This window comes from Rhinopithecus roxellana, chromosome 13, assembly GCF_007565055.1.
Source record: "Rhinopithecus roxellana isolate Shanxi Qingling chromosome 13, ASM756505v1, whole genome shotgun sequence".
Lineage (NCBI taxonomy): Eukaryota > Metazoa > Chordata > Mammalia > Primates > Cercopithecidae > Rhinopithecus > Rhinopithecus roxellana.
This window is the reverse complement of record NC_044561.1, coordinates 36,536,502-36,561,823: the sequence shown is the minus strand read 5'-3', so window position 1 is coordinate 36,561,823 and position 25,322 is coordinate 36,536,502. Positions and strand designations below refer to the sequence as shown.

At 40.0% G+C, this 25,322-nt stretch overlaps 1 protein-coding gene across 1 annotated transcript; it reads right to left on the bottom strand.

The window, feature by feature from the left end:
• Window positions 1-1,745: 1,745 nt before the first annotated feature.
• Window positions 1,746-21,303, bottom strand: LOC104660116 (protein FRG1-like). Its single transcript, XM_010360374.2, has 7 exons — window positions 21,179-21,303; window positions 20,329-20,386; window positions 18,299-18,413; window positions 15,930-16,034; window positions 4,050-4,141; window positions 2,942-3,052; window positions 1,746-1,782 (listed from the first exon to the last, which is right to left on the bottom strand). The coding sequence occupies exons 1-7, from the start codon at window positions 21,246-21,248 to the stop codon at window positions 1,746-1,748; spliced, it is 588 nt and encodes a 195-aa protein (XP_010358676.1). The 5' UTR covers window positions 21,249-21,303.
• Window positions 21,304-25,322: the final 4,019 nt, after the last annotated feature.

The following is a 25,322-nucleotide window of genomic DNA, read 5'->3' as shown; positions in this document are numbered from 1 at the left end:
CCGAGGGAACATGAGGGTGAACGAGGTGACGTGGAGTCCAAGAACACACCGTACCTACATGCAGAATGTTTGTGCCAGGAAAACCAGTCAGCAGGCAGATGGTCTCAGATACCAAGTGGGAGGCAAGATTCAGTCTCGTGAAGGCGGTGATTCTCAATGTGTGCTTTGTATCGCTTGCTTCCGAATGACCCGGAGTACTTGTTCACATGCAAATGTGGAGCCCAGTCCTAGACCTGCTAAGCCTGTGTCTCCAGCGATGGTCTCAGCAGTCGACACTGGAGACCTGCTAAGCCTGCGTCTCCACGGATGGGTCTCAGCAGTCGACACTGGAGACTTGCTAAGCCTGCATCTCCATGGATGGATCTGGGCAGTCGACATTAGAAACGTGCAGGTCCCTCGGAGACGCTTATGCAGATAAATTTGAACTGCTGTGTTTAAGGGTTAGGGAGCTGTCAAAAGCAAGGAATAGACCAGGCCTTTGGGTGGGAAGGTTGCACAACTTTGGTACTATTAGCGTTCTGGGCGGAACGGGATTTTGCCACATGCTTTGCAGCATCCCTAGCCTCTACCTTCTAACACCGTATCCCAGATGTGAAAACCAAAAAATGTCCCCTGGGAGACAAAATAGTCACCAGTTGGGAACAGGAACCACTGCTTTGCGGGATCAGAGTAGTTACTTTGTTCCCAATCCAAGGATCAGAACCCAAGATGAGACAAAGTGCAGCTATCGGAACTGGAGGGCCAAGCTAGAGTTAGACCTACAACAAACGCTCCAAAAGCTCCTTTCTAGGCCTGATCCCGTGCCTCAGCTACCGAGCTTGTACAGATGCCATGTAACTCTAGATCTGGTGACAGATGGAATCGAAAGGCTAGAACTCCATAGGGTCTTTCAGGTTAGGCCCGCACACAAGATGGAATTTTGACAACATCGAGATGCTTGAACCAACCTCAGTCCTGAGGCAGAATTTCTCGTGACATCTGATATACAGCCTGGATTTGGAGCGCTCACTGGGATTAGATGCCACGGAAATATTGTGTTTAGGAACTCTGAAAGAGACAGGCTTCAACAAAGCAGACCTAAGCAACACTTAGCAACGGAACTTCTTCAGCTTCCATTCCAGCCCACAAGGACAAAAGCGTCCCATACATATCCAATGTGGCTAACCCGTCCTCAGTAGGGAGTTTCCCCAGCACTGATCTCCCCTCTGTTCTGAGCCTACTTGCTCTTTTGTAATGTTTCCACTTTCGGTCCCACTCCCTAACAGATGATTTGCCCTCTCTGTCCAGCCCCCTAGTTCTGATATTTGGGCTGTCTGTGATCTGGGTAGTACTTCGGAGGTAGAATCAAAGCCTTGTTGATTGGATTGGGAATTTCTAACTTTCTATTAAAGGCACTGATCAAGTATCTATTGTATAAAGTAAAGACTATGATCCAGTAAGACAGATTCCACAAGCAGCGCAGGAAGAATTGGTTTCTAGTACACTGCATGCTTCAGGGCAGGAAATCCAGAAAAAAATTCTGTGATACATTAAATGTGTACGATAAGTTTCATTTCCATGTGAAAAATTGTAGTTAGCTAAAAAGTACATCCATGAAGAATCTTGATTAAGCTTGTTTAATGCTGGTTAAACTAGTTACTAAACAATAATTTCACAACAACTCAAGAATTCTGTAAAAGCATTTCCTCTGAGTATTTTATTCAGAAAAAAAACACAAAAAGATAAGGCAGAAACAAAAATATCAGTCATTTGCAGTATCTGTCGGCTTTCAATTTGGCTCTCCTAAGCAAAGAAAAATAATAAAATTAATCTACGTAAAACATGCCATATATATTCAACTGCTACTAAATATAAAACTTTAAAACTGTGTGGTCAATTTTGGTTATTATATTACCACAACACATATTAAAATATATATACTTTTAAATTTGATTTCTATAAAAAATGGATTCTAATCTTATAAAAATTATTTCCTAATAGTCAATAAACATTGCCTAAGGGCTTTTTCAATCCACAACAGCAATTTTAATTATTCTGGAATTTAAGGGTGCTCTAAATTTCCATTCAACATGGTGAGAATGCTGTATTATTAGAAGTGATAAAAGTTACAGGACACAGAGCTTATTCCGTTTTAGAGTTCACATCCTGATTGTATTTTATATCCTCTTCTTGATTTCTTCCATCTAGATACGTATTCATTTACTCAGCTGGAAAAAATTCTTAACATTATGTACTAACTTTAGGTATGACGTCTACCAGCTAGTTAACAGGAAATATGTAATTAAACATTGCCTTATCAAGAAATGTAAAAAAAGGGTAAGAGTAACTTTGCAACATAGGACTTCAATGAGCGGCTGGTGATTATCAAAATCTGGCACTTAATTGATTTATACTTGTACACTCACAGCTAAACGTCTCTGCCTGTTTTCCTATGTTGTAAATCTAGGATATTACTTATCCACATAGGAAGAGTAATAAATATTAATAATGTGCTGTGATAAACATCCTGCACTCTTCCAAATCTTACAATAAAACTGCTTCAATTTCGCTTGTTTAGCTTTTAGATTTTTAGCTGATCTATTCTTATTTTAAGGAAACTGAACTACTCTAACAGAATCCACATAATTTTTATATTAGTCAAACAGTTTCTTTCTAACTCTGGTTCTAATAGTTATAAAAAGATAACGATAAATTTATGAAGTAGGTACAGTCAAACCTTAATTTCTTAAAGTATATACTTAGAATCGCTTATAATTTTTAGATATTCTTTCTTGACAGTCTTTTCCCAAACTTATGATGTCCTCTCAAAGTAATATTGCCACATTCATAAATTAGAAATAAAGACAAAAATGTGAAAACTATAGTAATTTAAGAGAACACAGGTTTTCTACACACCATTTCTATTGGTTACTGAAAATAGTGGAAATAAGTAAATAGCTACCTGTCCAGAAGCATCTCATGCAAAAATCCATCTTTCCAAGCCTTTTTAAGAATTTTACTGTCTTCTTTACTTATTTTAAGTTTGTGGTCATGGAAGCTCTGAAATTTATTTCTGCAAAGAAAATGTCTTCATTGAAAAATACCTCAAACTCTGATTATACATATTTACTATGAAATTTATAAATACTGCTAATTTCTTTTTCACTTATTAAAAAAGTCTAACTGTAGGCCAGGCACAGTGACTCATGCCTGCAATCCCAGCACTTTGGGAGGCCAAGGCAAGCAGATCACTTGAGGTCAGGAGTTCGAGAACAGCCTGGCCAACACAGTGAAACCCCATCTCTACTAAAAATACAAAAATTAGCTGAGCATAGTGGCGCGTGCCTGTAGTCCCAGCTACTCAGGAGGCTGAGGCAGGAGAATCACATGAACCTGGGAGGCGAAGGCTGCGATGAGCAGAGATCATGCCACTGCACTCCAGTCTGGGTGACAGAGAGAGACTCCATCTTAGGGGAGACAAAACAAAACAAAAAAAGGTATAATTGTATTTTTTTTAATAAGCTGGAGGTTTTCAACAACAAAGATGACCTCCGTGACCCCTCAAAAGGAGGGCCACTCATTGGGAAGAATCACAAGGCCCCACTTCTATTAGGGCATGCCGGCTGGAGTCCTCCGTGTCCTGGCCATAGTACAGCCTTTGACTGGCATCACACCCATTCTATGAATGAACAGGGAGACGGACTAACCCGGATGATGTTAGTTTTGAGAGCTGTAGGATGATTAAGAAAACTGAAGCCTTGAGAAAAGCATTGAGCTCAGTGCTCTGTCCCGGAGGCTACATTGTGTTGCCTCTTCTTGTCCATCAGTTTTAATTTAATTTTGTCAGAGAGGGTCTTGTTCTATCACCCAGGCTGGAATACAGTGGTTATCAGAGCTCACTGCAGCCTTGGACTCCTGGGCTCAAACAATCCTCCTGTCTCAGCCTACCGAGTAGCTTGGCCTACAGGTGTGCACCACCATCCCCAACTAATTAGGTAATTTATTTTGAAAGTACTTTGAGAAGCACTTCACTGTCAAATCTGTAGGTCTAAAAGGAAAAGAATACATACACATAATTGATTTCACATTGTTTTACATTTCCTTTGTCTTCTTCTGGAATGTCATCTTTTTTCTTGGTTTCTCTTTCAGCACAGGATCTAATCTAGATATTGGAAAAGAGAATCCAATGGGTTATATGTTTATCTCCCATCTTCCCCACTTTACGTATCACATAAGAACATTCAAGATGATTTCTTATGCAGAAGAAATAATTAACTGATCAACTATATTCAGAAAAAGACAGGTTTTGGCTATGTGTTTTTACTTCACATATATAATCTATATGAGTAACTGCTACCACATGCTTCCTCCACAGCCCTTGGGTCAGAAACACTACAGACAAAATTATTTCAAAAACGTTTTACACATCAGATCCTGCTAGGCAATAAAGCAATCATTAACTAATTTAATTTTGTCCTCCCGGTGAATATACTAGGATCAAATTATCCCTAGTAGACAACTGTTCATTTGATCAGATTGAAAGCTTAAGATAGCTATTTTACTTCGCACAGACTATTACCAAATGTATTAAAACTTTTAACATTATACAACTTGTTTTAATTAATTGGAACCCACCTCTTTTACTAACTTCTTATATCCTCCTAAGTTTGGATAGATATTTACTATCACATGTCATAAGTTAACTGATCTGCATTCAACAATTAGGATCACCCACAGAACAGGCAATTAGCAGAGGTAAGGACTCATGTCTCCTAAGGATCTCTGTGGCCAGCGTCCAATTCCAGGACTGCTTAGAAAGTGATGACAAATAATGTATTTGTGCCAATGACATCTTTGTGACAGTTTTGATTAGAGGGTCCTGGAAGACCTGAAAACATTCCCTGCTAGGGCCTGTAACACAATGCTGCCTTTAGTAAGAGGGATCTGTGTTCTGGTAGATAAGGCAAGGTCATAAATGTGAATGGCTGACAGAGATTAGGAGAGTCTGCAATTAAACAGTAAAGGAAAAGAGTCCTAAATAATCACTGTTCAGAGATTCCAGGTACTTGACTAACCAAAGAGACCCAGAAAACTTTGTATTTCATCTGAAAACTGCTTTAAATAGTGAAAAACACAATCTTTGTATAAGTATCTTTGTATCTTTGTATAAGTGCAAAGCACTGCACATATATTTGCAATTGTTGCCTTTGATAACACTTTTGTGATGATATCCAGATGAAAAATAAACATGATACAATAAAATATAAATAAATAAAATTAAAGATAAGTCACAAACCCATCTGCATTTCCCCAATGACCTGTTTCCTGAGAAGCAATGCGCTATGAAATATTGAGTGGCTTAGGAGTCAGCTGGGCCTGGGTACACATCCTGTCTTTACCACACCTTGAAATCACTATGTGATTTCCATGAACTGACTGACAAAAACCACGAGGATGTAAGGAGGGTCAGAGGCTGTCTTCCTGTCTCTAAGGCTGAGCTCACATCCACCTCACAGGAGCCTGATGCAGATTCGAGACTACAACACATGTGCCGGGTACATGTAATGAAAAAACATAACTAACATTTCACTTCTCTAACAATAATACCTACATTTTAGATTGAAATTGTTTGAGCTTTAGATTTGAAATTATTTGAAATCAAGACTATTGTAAAAAGAAATCAAACATATGACTGGAAACCTAGCATGAAGTACATACAGACATTTGATAGAGGCTTTTAAATTACACTGGTAGTAGAGAAAAATGTAACATAAATTTTTATGCTCTAATTATAAGAATGAAGGGCATTTTAGAAAAGACATTTCCTCCATCTCTTGGTGCCTTCCACTCCAGCCCCCACAATGCCTCACAGAGCAAATCTGGGTCAGACTGGATGCAGCCTGTGATTCCTGACAGAGATAAACAAAGCAATGTTCAGGATGCTCACTACCGGGAAGGAATGCCAAGGAACAGAAAAAGCATGTGTCAAGAGGAGGGAGTTATTCTTTAGATAATTTTAGTATATGTTTATCATTAAAGATCACTGGCTTTTGCTGAGTCTAAAAAATTAAGCCTTAAATGTTTTCATCAAATTCCAGCTAACTACCTGATTTATCTAGGTTATATTAACAGTATTATTTAGAATTTCACCTTGATATGAAGATGTCTGTGTAACTTTTACAATGATATAAAACAAAGAGTAGGATTAGGGAGGAAACAGGCCAGTGCCTGGTGCAATGGATAACACATCTGACTATGGATGAGGGAATTTAGCCTGGAATAAGGAACTTTTATTTCCAGCTTAGCGACACACACAAATTGTAAAAATAAAATAAAAATCATGTTTTATGTGATTCATGTTTTTCCTAATGCAAAGAAGACTGGTACTATTAATAAAAATATTTTTAAAATGTGAGGACTAAAGCCCCAGAATTTCTGCTATGATTTTTTATGTTTCATAGAGTTATTATTGTTTGGACGAACGGAGGCAAGATGGCGCAGTTTCGGGTTCTTCACCGTCAACTTTCCCGCGCCCGGGAAAGAAACGGGTCAACTGCACAGGCGCAACCCGACTTCCGACGGAGAGAAACCGGAGCCCGCCTAGCCACGCCTACCGCCCCGCCCCCGACCTGCCTATGTCCCACTCACTGCCCTCCCACTCCCGGGCCCAGGACATAAAAGCCGCTCCGGGGTGGGGGGGGGTGCGCGGAGCGAACTTCCTTGGCCCCTCCTCCTACGCGGGACCCAGGAACCTCATCCGAGAACGCCGGAGCGACTTCGTTGGCCTCCACCACCAGAGACCGGTGAACCTTGCTCCCTCCTTCACATTGGCTTGTAAATAAAGTTTTTTTGCCTTGCCTACTTGCCTTTTCTCTGGCATTTGCTCTGGGGGTCGCATTAAAGCAAATCAGCTGGTGCCGATACCCAGGAGGAGACCCCTCCTCAGGGCCCCCCAAGGTCCGAGGAGCCTCCTCCTTTCACACCCCAGACGGACCAGGACCTGGAAATCGCTTTCCCCACCTCCAAGTCTCCTAGGGGTGAGTACCTTCTACCTCCCTCTCATATCCCTTGGCCAGAAGTCCTGTGCAGGCCCAAGGCTTTTTTTTTTCCGGTCACCAGGTGACCCAGGGAAGTTCCCAAAGGCAGAGACGTCTGCCCAAAGGAACTCCATTACGTTCCATGGGAGACCCGTCCAGGACGGAGACGTCCGCCTGGAGGTAATCTCCATTCCGTTCCGTGGGAGACCTGTCCAGGACGGAGACGTCCACTTGGAGGTAATCTCCATTCCGGCTCCAGGAGCCTCTCACCGGTCTCTGGTGGCTCCAAAGGACGCTTTGTAGCCAGGTAGAGTTCGGTTTCCGTTTCCGCCTATTGGCTAGAGGAAGGCAATGGGAAACCCCCAATCCAAAATACCTAGAGACTCCCCTTTAGGGTGTCTTCTAAAAAACCTCAAAACTTTGCAATTAGAACAAGATGTCAGGTGAAAGTGACTGGTGTTCCTCTCCACTGTGGTGTGGCCACAATACAAATTAGACAATCAGTCTCAATGGCCGCCTGAGGGCACTCTAGACGGTAACATTTTGACCGACCTCAGTAGTTTTTGTCAGCGCTTAGGCAAGTGGTCCGAAATTAATTATATACAAGGATTTTGGGCCTTGCGTTCTCGTCCGGACCTGTGTGGCTGGTGTTCCTTGGCTCAAGTCATGTTGGCTAGGGACGCAGGCCTAACAAAGTCCGAAAAAGAGGAGTCATCTTTCCTGTCTGAGTTGCCTGAAGACCTTACTTCCCCTCCATCCCTTCCACTCCCGCTGTATACCCCACCTCCCCCTCCCGCTTCAGCCCCACCTCCTCTTTCAGCTCCACCTCCCCCTCCCGCTCTGGCGGTTCTTCTGCCTCCCTTCTCAGCCCCTCCCACCATTGTTGAGGCTACACTTCCCTCCGACCTCTCGGCACTTCCTCCTGGTCATCTTAGTTCGCCTATCTCTGCCCATACCCACTCTAAAGATTGCCTAACTGCCCCCGCCCCTACTCCCACCCTATCCAACCCCCCTGCGGTCTTAGCACCCTTGCGTGAGGTGGCCAGAGCAGAGGGCGTAGTTAGAGTTCATGTTCCCTTTTCATTAGCAGATCTTTCAAAGATTGAAAAACACTTAGGAGATTTTTCTGCCAACCCTACAATTTATACCAAATAATTTAGATACCTTTGCCAGGCCTACGATTTAACCTGGCATGATCTCCAGGTTATTCTTACCTCTACTCTAAACCCTGAGGAGCAAGAGCGCATCCTAGTGGCCACCAGGCAGCATGCCAACCAATTACACTTAACAGACCCTGTGTTCCCACTAGGGGAACAAGCAGTCCCCTCTATAGACCCAGACTGGAACTATCAAGTAGGCCAGCCAGGCCGCCAAAGATGAGATATGATGACTCAATGTCTTCTGGCTGGTATGCACGCGGCCTCAAATAAGGTAGTAAATTGCAATAAACTAAAAGAAATTATTCAAGGTCCAGATGAGAACCTGGCCACATTTTTAAACAGGTTAACTGAGGCATTAATTCAATACACTCGGTTAGACCCAGCTTCCCCAGCCAGGACCACTATTCTAGCATCATATTTTATTTCACAATCCACCTCGGATATTCGGAAAAAACTCCAAAAGGCAGAGGATGGACCTCAAACTCCTATTCAAGACCTAGTCAAGTCGGCCTTCAAGGTCTATAATTCAAGGGAGGAAACGGCTGAGGCCCAACGACAGGCCCGCCTAAAGCAGAAGTTACAGCTCCAGACTCAAGCCTTAGTTGCTGCTTTGCAGCCCAGCCATAACCCAAAACTGGAGAGCAAAACCCCTGGAGGCTCAAAGACAATTAAAGGGGCTTGCTATAAATGCGGTAACCCAGGGCATTGGGCTAATAGATGTCCCCAGAGTCCCCAACCGTCTGAGCCAGTGCGGCCATGCTACAAATGCGGAGTAGCTGGACACTGGGCTAAAAAGTGTCCTAACCCTCGTCTGCCAACAACTCCTTGTCCAGCATGCCATGAAGAAGGGCACTGGAAGTCTGACTGCCCCACCCTGAAAACGGGCATGGCACCTCAACATGATGTCCCTTCTCAGGACCCTGGGAGCTCTTTCCAGCTCTTACATCTGGATGACGACTGAAGGTGCTGGGACTCGGGGAACCCCATTGCCCTCGCCGAGCCGTGGGTAACTCTCCTGGTAGCGGGTAAGACAATTAATTTTTTAATCGACAGCGGGGCTACATGCTCTGTTTTGCTGTCTTTCGAAGGGCCTAGCCTTCCCTCCAATATTTCTGTTGTAGGAGTCAATGGCTCCCCGTCCAGGCCTCGGAAAACCCCACCCCTTAATTGCTGCCTGGCCAACAACTATTTTGCACACTCGTTCCTCATTATCCCCTCATGCCCCACTCTCCTACTGGGCCGAGATGTTTTAAGTCAACTGAAAGCCTGTATCTCCATCCCTACTAGCGCCCCCCACCCTACCCGCCATCTGCTTCTAGTATTGACTAACTCAAATGACTCCAACAATCCTACTAACCCTTTCCCTGATTTCCCCATTCCTATCGACCCCCAAGTGTGGGACACCTCCACTCCTGTCGTGGCAGACCATCATCCCCCAATACTTATAAAACTTAAGAAACCATCTCAGTTTCTAACCCGCCCACAGTTCTCTCTCTCTCCACAGCACTTACGGGGACTAAAACCAATCATTCCTAGGTTACTCAGCCAACACATCCTCATCCCCATTCATTCTCCCTGTAACACCCCAATCCTACCTGTAAAGAAGGCAGACGGAACTTTTCGGTTAGTGCAAGATCTTTGTCTTATCAATGAAGCTGTTTGTCCCACCCCTCCGGTAGTTCCCAACCCCTATACCCTTCTTTCTCTCATTCCACCTAATACAACACACTTTACTGTACTGGATCTAAAAGATGCATTTTTCACTATTCCCCTGCACCCAGATTGTCAGTTTCTTTTTGCTTTTACATGGGAAGACCCAGACACCCATACCTCCATCCAACTGACATGGACAGTGCTTCCCCAAGGGTTCCTGAGACAGCCCCCATTTCTTTGGGCAGGCCCTAGCAAAAGACTTAGCCTCCTGTCCTCTTACCAAGAGTAAAATTCTCCAATATGTAGATGACCTTTTACTCTGTAGTCCCACGGGACAGGACTCTCTTTTAGACACTGCGATCGTCCTTAATCATCTAGGATTCAAAGGTTACCGAATATCCAAACACAAAGCTCAACTCGCACAACAATGTGTCATATATTTAGGTATTGAGATCACTCCTACGATGCGCTCACTTACTACAGACTGCTTAACTCTAACACAAAATCTTTCTCCTCCTCAAGACGCTAAGGAAATTCAATCCTTCCTAGGCCTAGTAGGATTTTTCAGAGACTGGATTCCTAATTTTGGAATCTTGGCTAAGCCTCTATATGCAGCTGTCAAGGAGACTACCCAAGAACCTTTGTCTAACTGAAAGTTAATCTATAAACATTTCACTCACCTGAAAAACTGCCTTCTCTCACATCCTACTCTCTCACTCCCAGACTTCCAACGCCCCTTCCAGCTTTTCACAGATGAAAGAAAAAAGTTGCAGTGGGTCTTTTAGCCCAATCTGTAGGCGCCACCTACCGCCCCGTGGCATATCTATCTAAACAATTAGACCCCACCGTACAAGGGTGGCAGCCCTGTCTTCGGACCCTAGCAGCAGCAGCCTGTCTAACCCAAGAAGCAAAGAAACTCATTAGGGGTGGTAACCTAACAGTCTTCTCTACTAACCTCCTTCAAGATCTTACTGCCCACAGAAGTATTAGCCATCTAACCCCGTCCAGGCTCCAACTCTTTCACCTCTTATTCATAGAAGATTCCACCATTGCCCTAGGAGTCTGTTCCTCTCTGAATCCAGCAACCCTACTTCCTGACCCTCTCAAGCAACCTAGTACTGAACACTCCTGTCCAGAACTTTTAGAGGCCCAACCACCTAGTTGCTTACATTTACATGACCAGCCATTGGAAGGCTCACAGTTAACCCTATTTGTAGATGGCAGTTCTTTTATAAATTCTCTAGGAAACAGACAGGCAGGATACGTGGTAGTTACATCTTCTGCTGTCCTGGAAGCTAAGCCTTTACCACAAGGAACAACATCATAGCAGGCAGAACTTATCGCACTAACTAGGGCTCTCCTCCTATCCAGAGGAAAAACGGTAAACCTATACACAGACTCCAAGTATACCTTCTTGATTGCACACACCCACTCTGTCATCTGGAAAGAGAAAGGGTTCCTAACCACCAGTGGTACCGCTATAGTCAACAAAAAACAGATACTCAAACTGCTAGATGCTTTATCAGTGCCTTCCAGAGCAGCCGTTATACACTGTAAAGGTCATCAGACTCCATCTAACTCGGTGGCAGCTGGCAATAACTTTGCCGACACCACTGCCAAGTCGGCAGCCAGATTCTCCACTCCCACGCTTCCCTCTATTTGTTTTCTCTCTCCTCAATATACCCCTACTTATACCCAAGAGGAAAAGACCAAACTATTACAAGATTCAACAGCCAAACTAGCCGCAGACAATTGGATTTACCTCAATAATAAATTAGTTATTCCTGAAACTCAACTCCACACCATTCTAAAAGACATACATAATTCCCTACACATAGGACCCAAAGCTTTATATAACCTCCTAAGCCCCCTCATTCACTGCCCCACTCTTATGAAACACCTAATTATAATCAACCGACAGTGTTCCACATGTCTCAAGTCAAACCCTCAAGGGGCATTGCGCAACCCCCATCCGAGCCATCAACTCAGAGGGCACCAACCAGGCAAAGATTGGCAAATTGACTTTACCCACATGACAAGGCATAAAAAATTCAAATATCTGTTAACCCTCATTGATACTATTTCAGGATGGATAGAAGCCTATCCTACTACAGGAGAAACCACCAATATAGTTGCCTCCATACTCACTGAACACATTATTCCTAGGTTTGGCCTCCCGCTCACTCTTCAGTCTGACAACGGCCCAGCATTCATCTCCAAGGTAGTCCAACAGGTGGCAGCCCTCCTACACATCACCTGGAAACTCCACATCCCTTATAGACCTCAGTCTTCTGGTAAATTAGAGAAGGCCAACGGACTCATTAAGCAGCAACTCACCAAACTCTCCCTCGAGACTCGACAATCGTGGGTAACTCTCCTTCCCCTGGCCCTAACCCAGCTGCAAGCAGCCCCACGGAGTCCAACAGGCCTCAGTCCATTTGAATTAGTTTACGGCCGGCCCCTCACCCTCCAGCAGTTACCCACCCTTTCTTCCCTGCTGGCAACTTATCTCCCATACCTCACCCTCTTGAGACAACTCCTGAGACAACATGCAGAACTAGCACACCCCTCTCCAACAGACACCTATAGCCCACATCTCTCTCTCAGCCCAGGAGACCAAGTATACTTAAAAGATATCCAAGCCAAAGATCTTCAGCCTAGGTGGAAAGGCCCCTATACTGTCCTCCTATCCACATACACAGCAGCCAAACTTCTAGGACACACGCACTGGGTCCATATATCACAATTAAAAAGGCCCCCACAGAAGACAATCAGTGGACATCTACTAGACTTACCCCTACCCGTCTCAAATTCACCAAACTCTCCCAACCACCACATGTTCCCTGACCCCTTGAGCTTATCCCGATTTCTCGCCATACTCTATATAAACATAACAGAATTCCAATATCTTACCCCAGATCCCTACTTGCCTCCAGATAATAGCCCATCACAGTGGTTCTCCCACTTACCTTTATAGAACATCTTCAGTGACAAGGTGTACCCTGTGATTACACTGAAGATGAAGTACTATTTCATACTTATATTACTATCTTTTTCTTGCATTTCAATCTCTATTACTAACCCAACTTTCATATGGAGATTCTCTATAGTTGAAACTTGGTCACAGAAAAATAAACAGCACTCACAGCTACAAGGCACTGCTAACTGCCCCCCTTCAGGCTGCCAACCCCATCTTACTGTAAATTTCACCCTATTGTGTTGCAGTGCGGCCGGAGCTAAGGCTCTCTGCTTCCTGCATGATCAGACACATTACAATTGTAAGACTTACTGGAAACAAAAGAACCTAGGATGCCCTTATATTTATTGTAAGATCCATTATGCAACCTTGAGACAGACAAAACCCACTGCTCTCTTCACCATTGTGAATCAACAAACCCCCCTTCAATACCAATTAAATATCAAGGACCCATGGGACCCCCGATGGGCAGACGGAGTCCAAGGTGGACTCTACACAGGCTACACAATCCTTAGTTCATACCCCATGGCTACTCTCCTGATAAAAAGAACACTTGTCCAGCCAAATTCCCTTCCTCAAAACATACAAGCCCTACAGAATTTAACCTTAGCCATACAAGCACAAGAACAGGCCTTACAAGATCAATTACACTCCTCCAATAAGGACCCTTTCTCATGGTTAATACTAGTCCGTCAAGGGTTAAACCTAACACGGGCAGCCAACCTAACAAATCTCTCCCACTGTTTCCTCTGTGCAGCCCCTGAAATTGCCCCCTTAGTGGCAGTCCCTGTACCTACTGCTTTCAAGGCTACAACTAACTCCATAGGCACCTCCCAAAAACTGTTCTTACTCCAAGTCCCACTATACCAAAGCCCAGAAAGTCCAATCCTTCCTTTCTGCTACTCTACCCCAAACACCTCCTGGTGTAACTATACCCAGCCACCCGCTAAGACCCACACGGCTCCCATCGGGGGTTATTTCTTTTGCAACAAAACCCTCTTCAAGGTCCTTAATCACACATCCATTGGTCAATCCCTTTGTGTCCCAGTGTCCCTAGTACCTAGTTTAACCATATATAGCAAAGCAAAAGTAGCTGAACTCGTCATACAATTTAACCCTCCTCCTAATGATCTCCAAAAATGGGCTGTCTTCCTTCCCCTAGTCATCGGAGTCTCCCTGGCCGCCTCCTTAGTGGCATCAGGGCTTGGAACTGGGGCACTTGTCCACTAGGTACAGTCTACCCAATCTCTAGCAGCTCAAATCCGAGAGGCCATAGAGGCTTCAGCTGAAAGCCTGGCCTCTCTGCATCGTCAAATTACCTCAGTGGCCCAGGTAGCAGCACAAAATAGGTGAGCATTAGATTTACTTACTGCCGAAAAAGGAGGAACATGTCTCTTCTTAGGAGAAGAATGCAGCTATTATGTAAATGAGTCAGGCCTAGTAGACACTAACATCCAAACCCTTAACAGGATTAAAGCAGAATTAAAAACCTACAATACCCCCTTCACCCCCGGACCACCGGTATGGCTGCTGCCCGTAATACAGCAGATGCTCCCGTTCCTAATTCCCATACTAATCCTCTGTTTTGTCTTATGTCTCGCTCCTGTTTTAATCAAATTTCTCCGAGCCAAGGTTCGGAGATCATGCGTGTCACCTTCAACCAGATGCTTCTTCATCCGTGCGTCCAAATACCAACCATTGACCCCAACCTTAATGACGTCCCTTAACAGCAGGAAGTAGCCAGACAGACCACGCTGCCCTTTATCACTATTACCAATAAAAGGTTGGACTGTTTGGACGAATGGAGGCAAGACGGCGCAGTTCCGGGTTCTTCACCGTCAACTTTCCTGTGCCCGGGAAAGACACGGGTCGACTGCGCAGGCGCAACCCGACTTCCGACGGAGAGAAACCGGAGCCCGCCTAGCCACGCCTACCGCCCCGCCCCCGACCCGCCTATGTCCCGCCCACTGTCCTCCCACTCCCGGGCCCAGGACATAAAAGCCGCTCCCAGTGGGTGCGTGGAGCGAACTTCCTTGGCCCCTCCTCGTACACGGGACCCAGGAACCTCATCCGAGAATGCCGGAGTGACTTCGTCAGCCTCCACCGCCGGGGACCGGTGAATCTCGCTCCCTCCTTCACATTGGCTTGTAAATAAACTTTTTTTGCCTTGCCTACTTGCCTTTTCTCTGGCATTTGCTCTGGGGGTCGCATTAAAGCAAATCAATTATCATCACGGATGCTCAAGCATTATGTAAATACAAACACATATACCCCTGACCTGGTAATTCTGCTTCTGGAAATTTATCTTCAGGTCCACCCGCACATCTACAAATGGATGCATATTCAATGTTTTGTACTGCAGCACTGTGTATATGAGCAAAAGACTGGAAGCAGCCTAAATTTCCATCTATAAGAGACTGAACAAATTAAGGTACATCCCTAAAATGAATATTATATGGCTGTTAAAAAAGAGAGGGAAAGAAACGAAAAGAAAGAAAAAGAGAAAACTTTCTACATTCAAACTAATAGTAGAAAACTCTCCAAGATACAATGTTAGGGGGGAAAAAAAATCAAAGTATAGAAGACTATAGACGAGGCAACCTTTGGTGTAAAAGAGTTGAAAATTATAAACATATTCATATGTTTATAAAGAAATTTTAGGAGGTTATAAAAAAACAAAACAAAGGGAAAGAGATAGGAACAGGAGCTGGGACACAGGTGAGTAAGCGCATGGCAGGCAGATGTCTTCATAGGCTTTTATTTAAAAGTGTTGAACCACATGCACATATTATCTATTTTAAAAATTAGATTTTAAAATACAAGCAAGAAAACAAGAACACGAAAGTCTAAAAAGATCATGTAGAACTACTCAAAAAAAAGATACTGATCCATAGAGATAATGGCAAGGTAGCTCCTAGATGCACTGATTTCTCTATCACATTGTATAAACAAATCATCAATTATGGGATTTATAATAAAAAATGAGTCCGTTTGAAACACCACATTATAAAAAGCTATTAACTAAACCTTTAAAGTGACAGTAAATGATGATTTAACATTTTAAAGAGATACAGTCACATTGCATGTGTAAATGTAGTCATCTGTATAAAATGTCATAATTACCTTGATCATTTCTTCTCCTGCTGCTGTTTTACTTTTTGCTTCTATGTCCCTGGCTTCATTGCATCTAATAAAGCAGCCATTTGAGGCCAGTAAAGCCATTTTCCCCTACGTGAAACAAAATAACAAAATAGAGAGCCATGAGGATACTTCTTGTAGAAGAAATGTTAAGTGTTTAGACTGAATTAATTTTTCCTCCCTGATTTAAAAATCACAGAAAAGAACTTAGAGAAACCCGAAAAATGTAATACAAGAACATGCAGAAAAGGAAACCGAAATCACCTCTGATTTTACTATTCAAAGATTACCACAGTAAACATTCTTAGTGTATCTTCCTAGTAGGACTAAATTCTAATTAGATGAAGTAGGATTGCTTCCTTTCTAAAACATCTACGGTGATGTAACTGATTTAGTTCAGTTTGAAAAATTAACTTTAAAGACAAGAGCATAATTATGAGTGTACACTTTGTTCAAATATTAGCATTTTAACTAAAATTTATTTTCCTCACAATTACAAAACACGAAAAGGCATATGCAATGCCTTTGATGTTTTGAATTTAAGAATCAATGTCTGAGGGACTTTTGTGTGTGAAAGTAAATATTCATATGATTTTTTAGTTGTTTAATGTTTGATGTATTACACTGCTTTCTATTAAACAAAACTTTAAAAACTGATCTTGTGTATCTAAATCTGGGTTATAAATTTGGTTAGCTTGATTCCCTTAACAAATATAATGTTTATTTATAACTTGTATTTGGTTGATTCTTTTGGAAAACTTGGAACAGCATAACATTTAGACAAAATATTTACAAATACAATGATTATAAAATATGTATATATTTAATATAAATATGTATATATAAAATGTATAAAATATGTGATACAACTTATATCACATCCAGTTAGAAAAGTGATGATAACATGGATTTAATTTCTTGGTCAAGGTCGCAAGGGCTGGTGGTCTCTCGTCTGGATGGCACCTGCTGAGCCCTGGAACATGCTGCTGTGGTCCAAGGTGATTTAAACCTGTGCCAGAGATTATTCAGCTGAGTCTTTTTGCAATAGAGTTTTAAGACTCTCTTTCATTTAAATTTTTGAAACTTAGTGTCCTTCCTAAAATGAAATGAACTTTCCTAAAGTGTTGTATTATTAGAACTATCCAGCTCATCATCCTGGCCTTATGATATATTGGCCTTTTCTACTGGTGTAACTTTTATTAGAAGTATCTCATCATAACTAGTAGGATCCTCTCAAAGGGGTTGCAACACATTAGTGGGTCATGAAATCAATGTAGTGGTTCCTGAATGGTATTTGGGGGAAAAAGAAAAGGGAATACTCACAGACACACAGAGGAAGGGGTAAAAGAGAATAAGAAATATCAAGCTGCATAACACATGAACAAGTAAGTATTGTTAAGTACAGCTCTTGCTTCAGTTATACGTATGTGTGTGCTGGGCTGCAATCCAAAAATGCATTTCTCAATGGGTTGGGTCAAAATAGTTTTCAAGTCACTGACAAGATTTTATCCTAGGGGATGAGGAAATTAGTCTAAGTGATTACCTCTTTCTGGGGGGATGTTTGTTTAATTTGTCATCTTAGGAAACACTGCTGAGTTCCTATTTTCAGTTCCTGATTGTATACCACCAAAGTGTTACTCAAAGGCTGAGCTTATCTTGTGCCCCCTGGTCCTTACTCTTTTTGATATAGTTACCTACTTTTTAAAGACTGTTTAGCACTCACATACTTTTGTTCAATCTTTACTTCTCACACAGAGAAAGGAAATTATGTATTCTGTACCAACAAAGATTTAACAAAACATCCATATACTACAACTGTCTACTTACCAAAATCAAGAATATTATCTTTTTTCTTCTTTTACATTAAAACTATCTTTTCGTACACTATTTTAAGTTTAGGAACTGAAAGTCTTTTAGAGATAATTTACTTCAATGAACTATTATTATTTATTTTATGCACAAATTGTCACCACTTGGTCTTAGCTTGCTCCAGTGTTCACTTACAGTCTCTAATGTTTCTGAAAGCATCCATGATTTCTGCTACAAAGAAGATACTTAGGAACTATTCTGTTTTCCTACTCTGAGACCTAAAATTGACTGGTTCTTTAACGGAAATGAGATCCATATCTAGGCACTAGGGTATAGAGAAATAATCGTGGGCAAAAGTGCTAATGCTGTTTTTGTTGCACTATATTTTGAGATCTCTTTAAGGCTCTACGTGCTTATTGATTTGTTCCAATTTAACGTATTATACTATTGCATCCTACTTTTTCTTTTTAAATATATTATCATTGACTGTTACAGACTTTCTGTTACACTGACAGGAAGTTTTTATAAACAATAACAGCACTTACATTTTGAAAGACTGATTCCCATTGTTCTCTTGGTCCAATTGCATCTGAAAGACCAACAACAAGCCCATCTGAATTTACACCAAGATATTTCCCATAGCAAGATTTCAGGGAAATTCTGTACATTAATAAGATAGATAAAAGTTAAAAACTGAGAGGAAATTAATTATAGAACATCAAAATAGGACATGTGTATGTTTGTGGGTGTATACATATCTAAAATTTCAGGCTGGACATATTCCAAGTGTTCAAAAGCTGCATGCTGCCTGAGTGGTGACTCACTCCTGTAATCTCTGCACTTTGGGAAGCCAATGGGAGAATTGCTTGAGGCAAGAAGTTCAAGATCAACCTGGACAACACAGTGAGACCCTATCTCTACAAAAAACTTAAAAAATTAGCCGGGCATGGTGGCATGCACATGTGATACCAGCTACTGGGGAAGCTGACACAGGAGGATTGCTTGAGCACAGAAACTTGAGGTTATAGTGAGCTATGATCACACCACTGCACTCCAACCTGGGTGACAGAGTGAGACTCTGTGCCTTAAAAAAAAAAAGCTACATGTGACTAGTTGCTGCCGTATTGGACAGCGCAGTTTTAAATTTACAGTTTTGTATTTTGCTTTTTAAATATAAACATTGTACTTATATATTACATAACAAATATTTTCCAAATTCATCATTCTTCAATTTTACTTCTTTAGTTATAAAGTTCAATAATAAATTATTAAAACTTACTTTTTCTCTTATTATAAACAGTTATATTTACATCTATTCTGTACATAAAACTGATTTATCCTTAGAAAAAATTTCTACAAATAACTGGATCGAAGAGTATAAACTATAAAGTTCTTATGTCATCAAACTGTTTTCCAGAAAATGCTGTTTCAATTTACAGTCTTACCTCAAATTAGAAGAATATGTTTTGTATCACGGATTTTTTTTTAATCATTATGACTTTAAAAAAATACTTGAAAACCTGATATGGAAAAACCAGTATCCTATTAATTTGCATTTTAGTATTTAACTAGAATAACAATTGTTTTTCTTTTCCTTTCCTTTTTAGTTTTTAGATTATCTAGTTATGTCCCTTGTCCATTTTTCCGTTGAGGTCTGATCGTTTGCAGTTTTTCTACTGGGGTCATCAGGGCTATGAATTCTGTACAAGATACATATGAAGAGTAAGAACCCACTGCCTATTAAGATTGTTGCAAATATTTTCTTCATTTGTCAGTTAATTTTCTTTATAATCCTTTTGTGTTTATAATTGTAAAGCAGTTTAAAACTATTGAATATTTTCTTCCCCTGTTTTTATTCTTTGTCTTTCACCATAATTACCAGACTTTCAAAGAAAGTATAAAAATAATCATCTTAATGTGTTTTTTAAAAATTCTGATTTTTAATCTTTTACCTTACTGAGAATCTCCTGGGATGCCAGAATTGACTTTTATTCCTTTATACGTTAATGATCATATCAAAGAAATCATTATCATATTGATGTAACCAATTACTAAAATATGCGAATTCACTCTCAGTATCTTCTACCCAAAGAATCATTCTATACTTTTGCACAAGGTGAGAATAACAAAGGTTACTTTATAAAATGACTGTAAAAATAGTGATTAAAAATATTCTTCTGGTCATTATGACTCTGTAACATTCTCTGCTGGTTTCAACAATATCCCTTTTTTCAGTCTTCCTGTTTGTCTTTGGATTTCCCTACAGTGAGTTTAAATATCATAGCAACAGTGAACCAGGTTTTGTACTGTTTGATTTCTTTTTTAATCTATCTTATTTGGTGTGTGAAATTATTAATCTTCATTTCTTAACTTACATATTTTTTTTCCAGCCTAGCATTATATATTGATATGAAATCCACTAAAAGTAGATCACAAAATCTACTTTTCAAAAATGTTATTTTGTTTTTTATATCAAAATTACTCTGTGGGCTTAAGACAGACACTAAAATTTTTAATGAATACAATTAAATTTTAAAAATAACTGGTCACTAATTATATTACGACATAAGCTCACCTGGAATCGGATAATTTGACAGCCATCAACTGCTCCGGAGGACTAGGGCCCTCATCAACTATTGGAGAAAAAACATTTGAAAATAAATTTGACATTTGCTATAAAAGATATCATTTTGCTTAAAAAGTGTGGCCATTTTCTTCTGCAATTAAATGTAAGAATATTCAGATATACTGATGTCACTGTAATACTGCATCTTTGGAATCAAGATCTATTTTACCTTCTTTTAACTACAGCGCTAATTTTACATATTGAGTAAGATAGGCTAACATAATGCTTATTTAATAACTTCTGAGATATCTTCTCTTTATGTTTTAAAATACAGTCATAAATAAGCACTTACTTAAAAAACTAAATGTTTTCATTTATTCAAAGGATGGCCTTGTTGACCAAATGATACTGCTTTTTATCTTCTAATTGCTTCCTTTCTCATTAGTGCTTCCTCTAATGGGCTAAAGAAAATGAGGAAACTTCAAATTGTTACCTACACCCAGGTTAGTTTTGGCAATAGTTCTGAGTATAAAAGAAATTCAAACATTTTGACTCAAGTAGGTTTTCTTTTTCCTTTCCACTTACTATTTTAATTATTCATGTTGTTTTGATTTCCAAATATACTCTTCTGGAACTATACGGAATGTTTTCAAATGCTTATATTAGGAAGAGGGACTTGCCAATGGCTGGTAAATATTAAGGAAGAAAAAAAATGGAAGAGTCGAATGCAATGGAAAATTTGGAAAATTTTGGAAAAATTTCCTTTGGAAAATGTTTGAAACTAGTTAGAGTTTGGCCTAAGCGAATGAATGTCTTAAAACCTACACTTGTGGCAGCCTCTTCCCTTCCAGACACAAACCTTCTTTGTATGGAGCTCCCAGGGTAAAAAGGCCATTGTCGAGTGCATGTATATAGGTTCCCTTATCCATTTCAATGGCTATGGTTCCTGAAATTTCACCAAAGTTTGTTACTGTCCACGAGATTCCTAAAAAATAAAATCAATATTTAAACTTTGTATCTTAGTTTTGACACAGAGTTCTTTTTGTGTTGTTATAACTTAGTTTTAAAAACTTTTTATTTTGCAGTTGTAAGAAATAATACAAAGATCTCACATATCCCTTACTCACTTTGTCTCAATCATGACAGCTCGCATAAGTATCATACATTGTCAGAATCAGGAAATTGACATTGATATAATCCATGAACCTTATTCAGATTTCACCAGTTTTACATGTACTTGTTTGCATGTATGTGCACAGATTCATGCGACTACCAGCACAGTCAGGATTAGGTTTTTAAAATACAAACTAGCAAACTACAGCCAGGCATGGGGCTGCATGCCTGTAATCCCAGCTAGTCAGGGAGCTGGGGAAAGAGGATCACTTGAGCCCAGGAGTTCAAGTGAGAGCTATGATCTCCTCACTGCACTCTAGCCTGAGTGACAGAGTAAGATCCTGTCTCAAAACAAGACCAAAACAAAAGGCAACATGTAAAGGTACAAAGTGATACATAGAGAATGGTCTCTTTCATGATAGACCCCAACCATCTATTCACGCCTGCTTTCCAGAGGCAATGCCCATCATAATGTTTCTTAGAAATGCCCCTACAGGAAGACTTTCTAGCATAGTAATCTGTTTTTTATTTTATTTTATTTTATTTTATTTTTTATTTTTTTTAGATGGAGTCTCGCTCTGTCACCCAGGCTGGAGTGCAGTGGCACAATCTCGGCTCACTGCGACCTCCGCCTCCCAGGTTCAAACAACTCTCTGCCTCAGCTTCCTGAGTAGCTGGGGCTATAGGTACTTGCCACCACACCTAGATAATTTTTTTGTATTTTTAGTAGAGACGGGGTTTCCCCATCTTGGCCAGACTGGTCTTGAACTCCTGACCTAGTGATCCACCTGCCTCGGCCTCCCAAAGTGCTGGGACTACAGGTGTGAGCCACTGTGCCTGGCCAGTAATCTTAACTATGATTTTAGATTGAAAGCAAAATGCACAGAATTTATGTCTATGTATACTAATTTCCAATTTGCCGACAGAAATGTTAGACTCTAGGAACAATCAGTTAAGCAGTTGTTATAAAAGGTTATATCTTAATGTTAAAAAATATCCTCAAACCCCCTCCTAAACTGTACTTTAGCTAAAGCAGAAATGCCAATCATTAACTGGATATGACATATTAAGGAATTCTTGTTCATTTTACAAGGTCTGATAATGACATATAGTATAATGTATAAAAGAACAAAACAGAAGATGAAAGACATACCATGTTAAGAAATGTACATTTATGTACTTATGGGTAAAATGACATATCATCTGTGATTTCACTTAAAATTTTCTAGGAAAAAATGTGTGTGTGGGTGTGTGTGTAAATGAAATGAGATTGGAAAAATACTGACAATTAATGCTGGGCCCTGGGCACATGGGGGACTCATTATATTCTTCTATGTATGGATTAGTTTGGATATTTCCATAATAAAAAGGTTTTAAAGATTCAGTTAATTCCACTGCACAAAATTTTCTATTCAACTAAACGTTTCATGATTTTCATAATAAACTTTAAAATACATAAAATTTTAGCTAAAATGAAGTTGGACCCTTACCTAACACCAAATACAAAAAGTAACTTAAAATAGACCAAAGACTTAAATGTAAGAGTTGAAGTTAGAAACCTTTTAGAAGAAAATGGAAAAAGCTTCATGACCATGAATTTGGCAATTATTTATTGCATAGAACATCAAAGGCACAGGAACAAAAGAAAGCACAGACAAACTGGACTTCATCAGAATTAAAACCTTTCGTGCATCAAGAACCACTGTCAACAGAGTAAAAGGCAACTCAGAGAATGGAGAAAATATTTGTAAACTGCATACATTATAAGGAATTAATATCCAGACTATATAGAGAACTCCAAAAAGACAAACATCACAATTCAAAACTGGGCAAAGGATGTACACAGACATTGCTCCAAATGGCCAATGAGCACTTGAAAAGTTGATCAGCATCACTAGTCACCAGGGAAATGTAAATCAAAACCATAATACAATACCACTTCACACCCGTGAGAATAGCTAGTATCAAAAAAAAACAAAAAACAAAAACAAAAACCAAGAAAACCAGAAAAACAAATGTTGGGCAGGATGTGGAGAAACTGAAACCTGATGCAATGTTGGTGGGAAGGTAAAACAGTGCATGTACTTAAATGCCACTGACGTGTACACTTAAAAGTAGAAAAACTGGCAAATCCTACATTCCGTATATTTTACCTCCACACACACACATAACCAATGGAGAAAAAGAAAATCAAAATTAAAATTTCAGCTAAAGATTATTAGAAAGCAATAAAACTAACGAGCAATTTAGACGACTGAGTTGTCTTATAGCTACAACTGTTTTCAGGAAAAGAAATAATGCTTTATTCAGAATCATTATGAACAGTGTTATGATTAGCAAGTCTCTCTTATAAATGTAATAGCTAAAGATTTTAAATTTGTTTTATTTTGTATGTTCTATGCCACGTTTACCAAGTACACTTAATATTAAATAAAATCATTTAAATATAATATCTCATTAATGTTTTGCAAATGAAGAAGATATTTCTGGCAGACAAGCTCCTCAAAATTTTTACACTCTGTCCAAGTAGGGAAATGATACAGTAACATTACTTACAATATTGTGAACTGAAAAAGAAATTACTTTGAGCAGATGCCAGTATTTTTTCTCAGTGGGATTTCAAAGAATAAGAAAGCTAAACATAGCATCATCAAGAATTAAATGTGAACTATTCTGCCTATTTTCTGCCAGTAGTCTATATTCAACCCTCGGAAGTATGCTTGTATGCTTAACGACTAAAGTAACATAACATAATACTTATCAGTGCCACTCTGGGGGTTTCAGCTGTGAAATAAAGTTCTTTATCATTTACATCTTTTGCAAACATCTTCTCCCTGTCTGTGGCTTGTATTTTAATTACTTTAAGAGACTTTGACATAGCAGAAAATGTTAATTTTATTAGAGTCCACCTTATCAATTATTTCACACATTGTACCTTTGGTGTCATATCTAAAAAGTTATTACCAAACCCAAGTCACTTAGATTTTGCCTTATCTTCTATGAATTCTATAGTGCTGCATTTTACGTTCAGATCTGTTATCTATTTTGACAGGCAGGAATACTTCACCACTATACTAATGAGGACAGCGGCTATGTGATCTGTTTTAATTTTTTTGAAAGAAGTAAGATCTGTGTCTAGGTTTATGCTTTTCTTTGCATGTGGATGTCCAGTCGTTCCAGTACCATTTGTTAAAAATACTAGTTTAGTTGACTATATTTTGTTACTGGGCTCTCTATTCTGTCCCATTGATCCTTTTGTTTGTTCTTTCACCAATTCCACACTGTTTTGATTACTGTCGATTTATACTAAGTCTTGAAGTTGGATATTGTCAGTCTTCAACTTTGTTCTTCTAATACTGAAGTGGCTGTTCTGGGTCTTTTGTCTCTCCAAATAAACTTTTGAATCAGTTTGTTGATATTAAAAAAATAAAAAAAAAATTGTTGGGATTTTGGTTGGGATTGCATTGTAAGGAAAACATCTTGACAATATTCAGTGTACCTATCCATGAACACGGACTACCTGTCCATTTAGTTTTCCTGTGAGTGAGTTTTTTAGTTTTCCTCATGAGGTCTTGAACATATTTTGTTAGATTTTATGCCTAAGTATTTCATTTTGGGGAGTGCTACTGGAAATGGTTTTTATTATTATTTTTAGTAGAGATGGGGTTTTGTCATGTTGGACAGGCTAGTCTCGAACTCCTGACCTCAAGTGATCCACCTGCCTTAGCCTCCCAAAGTGCTGGAATTACGGGCATGAGCCAGTTTTTAATTTCAAATTCTACTTGTTCTTTGCTGGTAAACAGGACATTCAGTGAACTTTTGTATATTAAACTCAATTATTTTGGATCTTCTACATAGGCAAACATGCCTTTTATGAACAAAGTTTATCT